The sequence below is a fragment of the Myotis brandtii genome, unplaced genomic scaffold, assembly GCF_000412655.1.
Source record: "Myotis brandtii unplaced genomic scaffold, ASM41265v1 scaffold493, whole genome shotgun sequence".
Lineage (NCBI taxonomy): Eukaryota > Metazoa > Chordata > Mammalia > Chiroptera > Vespertilionidae > Myotis > Myotis brandtii.
Window position 1 is genome coordinate 2746844 of NW_005368827.1, and position 13004 is coordinate 2759847.

Consider the following 13004-nt stretch of genomic DNA (forward strand, 5'->3'; position numbering starts at 1 on the left):
TCGACTCCCACAAAGGGTGGCCAGACTGTGGCTTAGGCCCACTCCCCAAGGGAGCAGGGAGCAGGTAGTAGGACATCCCCTAGGGCTCCCAGTATGTGATAGGGGGCAAGCTGGGCTGAGGGAACCCCCTCCCCAGTGCACAAATTTTTGTGCACCGGGCCCCTAGTATATATATAAAAACTAAGCGACCTTTACAAGCAAACAACCAGAACGACCGGAACAACTGGACAACCGGCAGGTAGTTATAGCACACACTGACCCAGACCTTGCTGCTGAGGCCCTGACAGCCCAGAATCTGGTTCACCCGCACCCTGGACCCAGACAGGAGGGAGGAGGGAGCCTGATTCCTCATGGAATTGGCTGTTGGTTAGCTTGCTGCTGGGGCCAACCTCCTGCGGTTCCCCCCTAGCAGGCAGGCCCCCCTATTGCCCCAATTGCAAGCCAGGCCGAGGGACCCCCCCACCTGTGCATGAATTCATGCACTGAGCCACTAGTTTAACTATAAATCTTACTTTTCTTGGATATCCCCATACTTAATTTTATCAGTTCTTTACATCTTCCCACTTTAACGCAAATACATATATTGTTAAACACTTTCTTCTAAAGTATTTGTTTCTTTGCTTTTTGCTAGGCAGCTCCCTTGCAATATTGCAGCATGTTTCCAGTATCATTGGAAAGAACATTATAGCATTCCTATTTGTTTTCTCTTATAATGACCACCTACTAGTACACTATGTCCATTGCCCAAACCCTAATTATCAGATGTCTCTTGGAGAACTCCTTTTTACTCTGAAGGCTTCTGTTATCACCTCAAATCTGATTACTGTGGCATTTACATCAATAGCTATTATCTCTTTCTTACTATCGGATTCATTTCACCAGATATAATCAAGTCACATCAAATTAGTTGGCTAAAATGAACACTTTCTTTTTGTCCTCAATATTCCATAGTTATCTCAGTGGTTCCAATTTTCTTCTGGTCTTTAGGATCACAATCTCAATTATCCTTGACTTCTCCGGTTCTCTGTTCCCCTCTTTCTCCATATTTTAGTCTTTTTCTGCACAGTATCTCTTGGATTCAACCCTCTTTAAATTGAGTAGCATCAGTACCGTAGTGGAGCCCAGAGTTTCCTGTGTTTTAATGATGGCAGTCTTCTCTATTTGCTGTCATAATTTTATTTTTCTAGGTTATGAGGAGAAGAATATTGAAACTTAAAGGAATATAATCTTTTACTAAAGAGGGAGAGAGAAATCCAAATCTGGAAAATGAGAATTAAAGGAAAGCTGTCAGTAATATGGTTAAGAATAAAGTTTGAAAGAAAAAAAATAATAAGCAGATGGTTACCTTTGTGAATAATCCTATATAATAAATTTATCCTAATATGCTAAGTGTCTGGTCATCCATTCAACCAATAAAAGCATAATATGCTAATGATATACTAAGGCCTCTCAACCGCTCATTATGATGTGCATTGACCACCAGGGGGCAGACACTCTGACTGGTAGGTTAGCTTGCTGCTGGGGTCTGGCTGATTGGGACTGAGCGAGATGGGCCAGACACACCCTGGAGCCCTCCTGTGGTCCCTCCCTGGCCGGCCAACCTCCCATAACCCTCCCCGGCCCCAATCGTGCACCAGTGGAGTCCTTCGGCCTGGCCTGCATCCTCTTGCAATCCAGGACCCCTCGAGGGAAGTCAGAGAGCCAGTTTCGGCCCAATCACGCAGGCCACGCTGAGGGACCCCACTGGTGCATGAATTTGTGGACCGGGCCTGTAGTAGAATATAAAGTGAGATTAGGAGAGTGAAACTGTTTGGGGGAATGTGCTCTGGCCATCCACTCCTTTATTTATTTTAATAAAATGACACTTTAACATAGTCTGAATCCGTTATTTTAAAGTAACTTTCTATCATTTACGGAAAGAAACACAAATTCTTCAGCCTGCTATTTAGGACCTTCTTTATTTCTGCTTATTTTATCTCTGCAACCTGATGTTGCATTATCTTCCACTCTGAGTTTCCATTCCAGGCATGTTATTACTGTTTCATCATTAGTAATGATAGTAATGTATATGGGGCAAGGGTGTATAAAGTACTTTCACAGATATCACTTTATTTTACCGTCTCCTTCGTGCGCTCTGTTTGTTGTCATCTATGATCTTTCAGGATGACAATGTTGTCTACATTCCCCCTGGAAATTTGAATTCTATACTCTATTCAAAACTCCCTCCTCTATGAATCATTTCTTCAAGTTAATTATTATAATACAGTGGGGCCTTGACTTACGAGTTTAATTTGTTCCGTGACGGAGCTCATAACTCAAATTACTCGTATGTCAAATCTTAAAGTGAACGAGTGAGACACGTGATGCTGGGCTGATGTTGTGGCGTTCACTGTGACGTTCGCTGTGCCAACTAGCAGTGGGGTATCTGAAGCTGGCTCGTAACCCGAATTTTAGCTCGCAACTCAAAGTAAAAAATTGGCCGAGAGACGGCTCGTATCTAGAAAAACTCGTTAGTCGGGACACTCGTAAGTCAAGGCCCCACTGTACTGTATTTATAATACCTATCATTCATTAAGCATCTGAAAACTCAACAATAGTGTGGTGAAGACCTAGGGAGGGAGAGGTGGAGGTGGGTGGAGATGAGCAAAGGAGGGGGATGGGGGACATCTGCAATAGTGTTAACATTACAACTTGTTAATAAAAAATAAAACTAAAATGTGATGGGTAATTTGTTTATCTATAATAATAAAAGCATAATATGCTAATTAGACCAGATGTCCTTCCGGATGACCATCCAGACAAAGCCGGGTCTGCAAGGGAAGCCCAGGTCCTGAGTGCCTGCCAGCAGCCGCAGGGAAGCCTGAGTCCCGGGTGCCAGTGGGAAGCCAGTGCTGGCAGCCAGAGGAAGGAAGACCTGCTTTTGCATGAATTTTGTCCATTGGGCTCTAGTCCTATATAATAAAAGCCTAATATGCTAAGTGTCTAGTTGGCCGTTCAACTAATCAAAGTATAATATGCTAATGATATGTTAAGGCCACTCAACCGCTCGCTATGATGTGCACTGACCACCAAGGGGCAGATGCTCCAACCTGTAGATTAGCTTGCTTCTGGGGTCCAGCCGATCAGGACTGAGCAAGATGGGCCAGACACACCCTGGAGCACTCCACGGTCCCTTCCCGGCCCTGATCATGCACTGGTGGGGTCCCATGGCCTGGCCTGCACCCTCACATAATCCGGGACAACTTGGGGGATGTCGGAGAGCTGGTTTTGGCCCTATGGCAGAATGACCAGTTGCTATGACGTGCACTGACTACCAGGGGGCAGATGCTTAAAACAGGAGCTGCCCCCTGGTGGTCAGTGCACTCCCACAGGGGGAGCGCCGCTCAGCCAGAAGCCGGGCTCATGGCTGGTGAGCGCAGTGGCGGTAGCAGGAGCCTCTCCCTCCGGCCACCAGCAGGCACCTATGACACATAGGGAGTGGGCCTAAGCCGTCAGTCAGACATCTCCCGATGGCTCCCAGACTGTAAGAGGGTGCAGGCTGGGCTGAGGGACCTCCCCCCCATCCAAGTGCACAGATTTCGTGCACTGGGCCTCTAGTAGCTCATAAGAAACTAATTGGATGCTCTAGCTGTTTGGCTCAGTGGATAAGAGTGTTGGCCTGCAGACTGAAGGGTCCAGGGTTCTATTCTGGTCAAAGGGCACATACCCGGGTTGCGGGCTCTATCCCAGGGGGTGTGCAGGAGGCAGCCAATCAATGATTCTCTCTCACAATTGATGTTTCTATCTCTCCCTCTTCCTTCCTCTCTTTCTAAAGATCAATACTAATAAAGATATTTTTAAAAAGAAATTAATTGGATATTATTACTATGATTTGATACCTATGGAAACAGACACAGAAAGATTACTTCATTTACTCAGGACCTTGTGACTAAGAGATATTAGAGCAAAGTTATTTTTTAAATTTTATTATTTATTGATAATTTTTCTGTTAATATCACTACCTTTTCTTATTGATTTGTAGGAGTTAATTGTATATTCTAAAATTTATACATTTCAAATATCCTCTCCATGTTTTAATTTAATTTTAGTCATGTTGACCTTTTTTATAGTATTTCTCTGTTTCTTTCTGCTTCCCTCACTGACTTCGTCCTTTCCTTTTCTTTTCCCCATAATAATTTTTATCTCCTTCATATTTGATGTATTCTGGGCTAACTATTCATCGAGTCTTATAATTAGTCATTCACTCATTTATGTCATCACAAATATTTATTAAATGCAATTTAGCAAAAGGCAATGGGATATATCCTAGAAATGAAAAGTTTTCTGTTCAATCCTTTACCCCAATACCCCAATGAGTTTTCCCTCTTTTTCTCTCTCTCTCTCTCTTTCGCTCATCACACACAATCCACATTCCAATTCTTACTACTTATTAGCAGAAAGAATAGATGACTTTTTAAAAACTAGAAATATAAAGCAGAGCTATTGAGAAAAAAATATCCAGAAATTTCCAGGAAAATAATTAAGAAGAGAAAAACAAATAAACAAAAATAGCTTGCAAGAAAAACTGATGGACAGCTGGTGACAAATCTTATAAATTCACAGATTTGAGTAATAGTTGAAAGCCTATCTTTCTCCTCTTTCTCTAGGTCCTGTCCTCTGCCTTTATGTATATCACACTTCAGTAATATTTAACTATCATTTATTCTCAATATAACTATATATAGGTGAAGGAATGAAAAAAAGGAAGTAATACTATATATTGAGCCAGAGAAATGATAGATCACTTGCAATTCATAAGTTTCTACTGTGTAAAAGAAATATATCTAATGATAGGGAGAGAGAAATAAAAATAAATTATTAAATACAAAAACAGAAAAAAGTAAAACTCTTAAATATCATAAAATAAAACATTGTAACTACATATCACTTTTTGTTGAATATATAATAAAGAATCAGGCGCTATTCCTATAGAATTGCTGGTTGTAGACTTATACTAAGAATTCACCCTGAGAACACTATAGAGAGACTTTTTTTCTTAGACAAGTCATCTACTGCTTTTTTATTCTGTCTTGTAAAAATCATTATGAGACCTGTAGTGGGACTTAAAGAAAATGGAATTATATGTAGAACACTACAGTTTTGTGAGTATTTTTTAAAGCTACTTGTGATATACTACATTTATAAACATGAAATTCATCAACATAAAAAATGTAAATTGTAACCTCTTTGTTTTGTACATCTGTCATCTCCTGATATGCTAAAGCAGAAAAATTTTAAGCCAATTTTAAATTAAAAGTGGAATGTGCTGGTTTGAGCTGTTAAGTTCAGTCATTTCTGAGACAGGAGCTAATGTACTAGAAAAATTACCATAAAACTATAAAAATGAATGACTACTTCATATTTTGCTGATATTCATTTTAAATTGAGTTTGCCTCCGAAGAACATAATATACTATATCAAAATTGGTATATAACAGAAATTTCTTCATTGTGTTTTATTTCCAAAAATTTTATACACAGTTTTATTTTTTAAAAGAAAAAACTATTGTAAGACTTGGAAATTTGAAATTCAGTCTTCATCATTTCCCACTAGCATATGAAATTACATATTGGATTATTCATTACAACTTTTTTATTCTCTCAAATAAAAAATAATAATTTAATAAATCAATATAAATCTTAAAAGTAGTGAGGCATTGGAGAAGTTATCAAGATTCAGAGTTCAAATATGATTTTTAATATTTATATTTTTTATTTTTAGTAACTGGTTTATTATAGTTAAGCAAATCAAGTAGCATTTATCAAACAACTATATTCTCAACACAAAATGACTTAAATGCAAGAACTTGAAAGGCTTTGAACAGTTTTAGTAAAACACGCAACAAGATGTTTTAACCACCATTCATTCTGTTATGAAATCTTGCAAAAATATTTGAAACCAATAAATAATAATGTATTCACAATCACTATTTTAAAAATATTGAAATTTTGTTATTCATGATACAATCTCTTTTTTTTTTTTGTTCATCCTCACCCGCATTTTGGCTGTTTCCCTGTGTTTGTTTCTATGTATTTGATAGAATTATATGTCTCCTGGAATTGGTAAAGTGGCCTTGTGTAATAGGTGTACTGTAGGGCCCAGGTGCAGCCTCCCCATTCACCTGAGCTGGGCGCACCAGGTATGCCCCTGTGTGGGCAGTGTGCACTATTCTATTGCAGTTGAGTCTTGATTGCTGTTGGCATCACTGGAAGAGATTTACCCCCAGGCCAATCAGCTGCACAGACCAGCTGTGACTACAGTGGAGGAGTTGCTGTGCAAGAGTGAACGCTATGAAGCAGGACCCGCTTCAGTGGGGCTTTGGTGCTTACTGCGTCTGCCCCACGAGTGTGTAGGAGGTAGGGATGTAATCCAGCATAGTCTTAAGCTGTCCACTGGTTGCACTGGCTCTGGAGCCTCCTGGAGGTGCAAAATAACATTTATGACCAAAAATGTTATTTTATCTTAAAAACCAAGACAAAAAGACCTAATAATTTTAGTGACTTTCCTTTATTTGTATCAGAGGCAAACGCAGAATCTAGGCCTTTACTGTAGAATCTTATTTCAGTTGTAACAGACAAGTCGGTAATTTGTGGTTCAAAAAAATATACTTTTGTGGTTGGGTGGGTGGGATGAGACCAACCAAAGAACTTGTATGCATGTATGCATAACCCATGTACACAGACAATAGGGTGGTAGAAGCCTGGGATGGTGGGGTGGGGGTGGCTATAAGTGGTCAGTGGGAGAAAAAATGGATGTATATAATACTTTAAACAATAAAGATTTTTAAAATATATATTTTTTTCTTAAATATGGCATACAAGTAAGAGCAATAAGTCATCCCTTAAATATTGTTATAGTAAAACGAGTCCTCCTGAAGGGAAAAAACAGGTTTTATGGTATTTGTCATACTGAATTACCTTGCTCAGCACATATGTCATGCCTAAATAATTCTTGTTGTGTTTATGTTTCCAAAAGCTGGAAATGATAATTCCTTCTTTTATAGGTTTAATTTTTATTCTTAAGAATAACTAATCTTAATAGGAACTATATATACCAATGCTTAAAACTTGTACCAATGCAGAATAAAGTGAAAATTTGTTTTGTTCCCACTCCTGAATCCCAGTCACCAGTTACCATGGCATTCCTTCATCAATCCTTTAATAATTATTCTGATTCACTTTTATATAGGTTTAGAAAAATCTTTTATTTTTTAACTTAAATGTTAGTGTAGTATGTGCACTGTTTGTATATTGCTGTTTTCTACTTACAAAGTATTGGTAAGTATTTCATGGTAGCATACAATTAGCAATCACATTAGTGTATGTGGCCAAATCATATTGCACTGTATGACTGTACCGTATGTTATTTATCCAGATACCTATTGATGAAAATTTATGCTTTTAATCTTTTGCTATTACAAATATTGCAAAGAATTTCCTTGCTTATCTGCCACATATACTGTATATAAAACTTTATCGTTATAATGAATTTCTGACAAATGGACTTACTTGGTCAAGGGAGATAGATAGATAGATAGATAGATAGATAGATAGATAGATTTTTTTATGGTTGTCCAGTGGTTCTCCATATAGATTATAATAGTTTATAGTTCCATTATCATTATGTTGGAGTGTCTTTTGTCTACACTTTAATCGATACAGTGTCTTATCAAACATTTTCATTATTTTAAAATCAATTTATTATTTTATGAGAGAAATTGAACACTTTTTACAATGTAAAAGTTGTTTATATTTTTCTTTTTATGAATTGTTTGTTCAATACCCTTTACATTTTATTTACTTGAATATTTCCTTCTTGTCAATTTATAGGAGCTCATGTGTAATAGAGAATCTAGTCCTTTATTATATTGTAGATATTTAATCCAGTTTGCCTTTTGACATTTTTTACATTATTTTCGTCCTGTAATTTTTTTATTTTTATATTTTATTGATTTTTTACAGAGAGGAAGGGAGAGAGATAGAGAGTTAGAAACACTGATGAGAGAGAAACATCGATCAGCTGCCTCCTGCACATCTCCCACTGGGGATGTGCCCGCAACCCAGGTACATGCCCTTGACCGGAATCGAACCTGGGACCTTTCAGTCCGCAGGCCGACGCTCTATCCACTGAGCCAAACCGGTTTCGGCTCTCCTGTAATTTTTTAAACATACATTAAACATTGTTATTGACTTGTGTCAAACTCAGACAGGCCTTGCTCATTCTGGAGTTCTAAAAATATGTTTTATCTTTACTACTAGCACTTTCATGGTTTTATTTACTACATCAAAATTTTAAGCCATCGGGAAATTATTTTTTTGTGTTAAGTCAGAAAATTTTCCAACTTAATTTCTTCTCCAGGTTCCCTAAAACTATCATATTTCTCAGCCTTATAGTCAGTTATGAATCAGTACCAAAGTATTTTTCTGTTGAAACAATAATATATTTTAATACCAGTTGAAGTAAGTCACTATTATATATCTATCCTGAAATTCTTCTGGTGAGTGATATTTTTTTAATATAATCTTTAGAATTATCTAGTATTATTTTAAAGGATGGTTGTTGCAATTATTTTTCACCACAGAAAATTTATAAATTAATTTAGACAGAAGCAAGATCTTTGGGATGTTATTTTCAATCTAATGATACCTTTCCAGATTTGATGTCTTATTTCTTTCATTAGTGTTTTAAAATGTCTTCATATAATCTTTTTTATATTTCTTAATAATTTTATTCCTGGATTCCATGTCTTTTGTTGTTGTTGTTGTTGTTAATGTATATTAGTTACTTTCTATTTTGTCTTTTCTGAAGCTATTGTATATAGGGAGGTTAGTGATTTTGTCTAAAAATCTGTAATCAAGCCCTTTCTCCATCCCTTGTTGCTGGCATCCACTGTTCTGCTTTCTATCTCTGTTGTTTTGCCTTTTATCAGAATGTCATAAAAATGGAATCGTATAGGATGTAGACTTTTGAGCCTATTTTTTTTCACTTAATATACTACATGCCTGTTTCTTCATTCAGACTCTCCTCCTAGGTCTTAACAGTGCTCTGAGGGGGTCCTGAGACCAGGTTGTTACTCCCATCCTACTTTTTTAAAGAGTGATTGTAGGATTTGCCCCTTAGTAGTACTATCTCCTTTGAGAACTGTTCTGTCAGCCTTCTTGTACATCTGCTAGTTTCTGAGAGCTGCAGGCATCCTCTCAGAAACATTTTTCCAGTTTACATGCATTCATCAGCCCTTCGTCTTATACTGTGGCTTTTTTTAAAAAAAATATATTCCATTTATTTCTTTACAGAGCGGAAGGGAAAGGGATAGAGTATTAGAAACATCGATGAGAGAGAAACATTGATCATGCACACCCACCACTGGGGATGTGCCTGCAACCAAGGTACATGCCCTTGACTGGAATCGAACCTGGGACCTCTCAGTCCACAGGCCGACGCTCTATCCACTGATCCAAACCAGCCAGGGTTACTGTGGCTTTTTGATCGCAGATGTCTTCCAGTGTTAGGGAAGATGAAACTTGAATTTCTTTTCTTTTGTCTTCTCCTTTTTTCTTTCTGGATTTCTTTCTTCCTCTGGTGTGATATTCCTAGGGCAGAGACAGTAACACATTACCTTGCAATTTTAAAAATATATGTTCTTTCATAGGTATTAAATATAAATTTCTCTAGCAAATAGCTGCTGCACTGATAATTTAGTGCTTGACTGAGGGCGAGCTGTAAGCTAAAGGATGGGGAAGCTGTTTAGAGCTGAAATGTCCCTAGTTTTAGTACATGCTAAGAAATATCTGACTTCCTTTCACTGTATCATCATTTCAGCATTTTCTCTTATGCAATATCCCTTTTGCTTATTCCACTGAGTAGTCTTTGGAATTTAATATCCATAATAATTATTAAACATATATTAAGATGTTAAGTATTCATACTTTAATTATCAATTACCATAATAACTATGTTATACATAAAAAATGTTGAGGGTCAGAGAGTTTAAGTAAACTTCTACAATGTACACAGATAGTTGATAGCAGAACTCTGTCTTAAACCTGAATTTTCTTACTCCAAGTCTATAACTTTTTTACTACATCACCATACCCTCCACATTTGTATTTCCTGTGACAGATTTCAGCTTACAAATCAAATTTGCATACATTATTTAATTGGATTCTGATAACAGGTTAAGTTAGATTGAAAGTAGGTTATGTTAACCCCATTTTACAGATAAGGACACTTAATTTCAAAAAAGATAAATAATTTTTCAAAAGCAAAGAGTTGTTTCATAGCCAGAGCAGAAAATCAAGCAGGGCTCCTAATCTTTCTTTTAAATGACAGAACATCATAATCATTTTTTGCATTAATAATGATATATTCTGATTTAAAATTTTATGAGGATTTTTTTCTATTGGGGGCCATTTGAAACTATTTTGTTCATGTTTAGTGTCTTGTATCTGTTAGCTATTGTCATAGTGATGTTATCACTGTGCAATAAATAACGACAATAGCTAAGTGATCACAATCCACATAATTTTTGCTCACAAGTTCTCAGGCCTTTTGAGCAATTCCTGTGGTCTTGGCTGGACTTATGTACTACACAGTCAGCTACAGGTCTATTGGTTAGCTCTACTGATCATGGCAGGGCTCTCTCCCTTACTATCTATCATCCAGTTTCTTGGGATGTATTCAGTTTCTCTCCACATTCATTCATTCAAAAACATTTAATTAATGTGCTGGGAAGAGCTTCCTAAAGTATATTCATGTCCAGTGGGGGCGAAAAATGGCAGCAACTCCCCTACACTAAGGGTTGCCAGCCTAGGTTCACACCCTTCGGAACCTAGGTTTACATGTGTTCTTCCTCTGGTGCTTGGTCTTAGGGACATCGTAACAAGCAAGACAGATAAAATCCCTATTTTCATAGAGCTTATTGTCTAGTGAGGGAAATAAATGACCCACAAGTAAATACTGGTTTTAAAATATACTTCAAGCAGAATAAATAAGCCATGGTGATATAATTTAGATGGGTCTTAATTAGGTAACTAATCAGGAAAGGCCTCTCTGTAAAGATGAGATAAATAAGAACAGTAAGCCTATTTGCAATTGATAGAAACCCAGTTCAAATGAATTAGAATTGATAAATGCATTGGCTCACATATACAACGCATGGGGTGTGCGTAGGAGATTTGAAGGAGGCAACTAGTCTTAGGGGTAATTGGAACTATTGCTTTGAATGTTCTTAGAACACAGTCTCTGCCCAGGTCATCGCTGCTTGATTCTCTGTGACATTTTTCTCTTCTCTAATACTATGAATAGGTTTCTTCAACTTACAAGAACATTAGTATTCACAACATTAGCCTTAGAGATTGGTGACCTAAAAGGAAAAGAGAGTAGGTTCCCTTATCTTGAAAGCTTCTCTCCAAGTTTACAAACCTATTAACCAGACTCAGATCTTACAAACCCATTAACCAGACTTAGATCTTACAAACCCATTAATCAGACTTTGATCCACCTCCTGGGAGGATCACTGTGGACAGGGCTTATTATAGCAGCTCACTTTCAGAGGATGTATCTACATTTGGGATAGGAAAACCAATTTTTCTAAAGGGAAATGCGGAGAGCTGACACTAATATGGAAATGGGGGAAATCTTTGCAAGCCTGGCTCTCTTCCTCAAAAATGTACTCATTAAACAGAATTCAAGTGTAAATTATAGTAGTATGTTGGCCAGTAGTTGGTTCAGAGTTTGATACATTTTTTAAATAACAACAATTTTTTGGTAACTTTTGGGTATTTAAACTTTTTTTCAGGTACAAAATATAAAACTTTAATCTTATTTCTGTTTTTAAAGCTTTTTGCTTTCTTTCCACTCAGGCCTGATCTAGGCTTAAAGACTAGTGGGGAACAGTGTACTCATGACTTTCTTGGACTGTGGAGAACACTGAATCTTCATTTTTATGGGGACCGCTTCTTAACTTTACACTCATCAATTGTTTTTATAAAAATCCTCTTTCTATTGGATCTTTCTCCTTCATGAACCTGTAGGCATGTGATGAGCTGAGTGGCAGAACTAGTTTTAGCTAATTCTTAGCATTTTCTGTGTTTTCCTAAGGTTTGGATGGTCAGCTGAAACTCCATAAAAACAGAAAATATTCCATTTTGTCTTTGAATTCCAATAATTTATACCTTATTTTAATAAATACAAAAAACCTAAATTATTCAAGTTTTTTTCTTTTAATTTTTGGAAAAAATTATTGCTTCTTTAATGACAGATAATTATATAATAATTATACTTTTGAATGAATGGATTTTGACCTCAAGCATTTTATTACACTTACCAAAGTACATGAATATTTTCATAAGTTTATTAAAAATAAATTTAATTTCAGATCCCTTTGAAGCATTCATCATCTTTTCTATTCGCCATGAAATCAGAAGAATTGATCTTCATAAAAGAGACTATAGTCTACTTGTTCCTGGATTGAGAAACACAATAGCTCTTGATTTTCACTTCAATCAAAGTTTACTTTATTGGACAGATGTTGTAGAAGACAGAATATATCGAGGCAAGCTTTCTGAAAGTGGAGGTACGTATGTTACAATTTTAACTTAATGTTTACATTCGTTTTTAACTGAAAATTCCAGAAAATATATTGTAATCAAAAGAAGTTTTGATTAATCTTTGGCTGTTGGTTCTTTAGCTCTTCCCAAACATATGTAAAAGCAGGGATGTCACATATACCTGTGAGAATATGTGAAGAAATTTATTTATAAGAAAAAAGTGACTATCTTCTACATGCTAACGATTATATTTGTGAGTTAAAAAAATGTTATTTTGTTATAATCTTTCAGACTATCTCAAAGAAATGGTGAAGAAATTTTTGCAAAGACTGCTAATATGAGCTAAATATTTTTGCCATGTTTTGACTTATCTCTTCTGTCTAATCTAGGCTTTTTTTAAGTAGCAAGTCTTTGAGA

General features: G+C 36.6%; 1 protein-coding gene across 1 annotated transcript in view; it reads left to right on the forward strand.

Annotated features, from left to right (window-relative positions):
- LRP1B (low density lipoprotein receptor-related protein 1B) overlaps nucleotides 1-13004 on the forward strand; it is a 1756854-nt gene that overhangs the window by 1126944 nt on the left and 616906 nt on the right. Inside the window, exon 24 of the mRNA XM_014548045.1 lies at nucleotides 12416-12613. Within this exon, the coding sequence (XP_014403531.1) occupies nucleotides 12416-12613 (198 nt within the window). The remainder of the gene's footprint in view (nucleotides 1-12415; nucleotides 12614-13004) is intronic.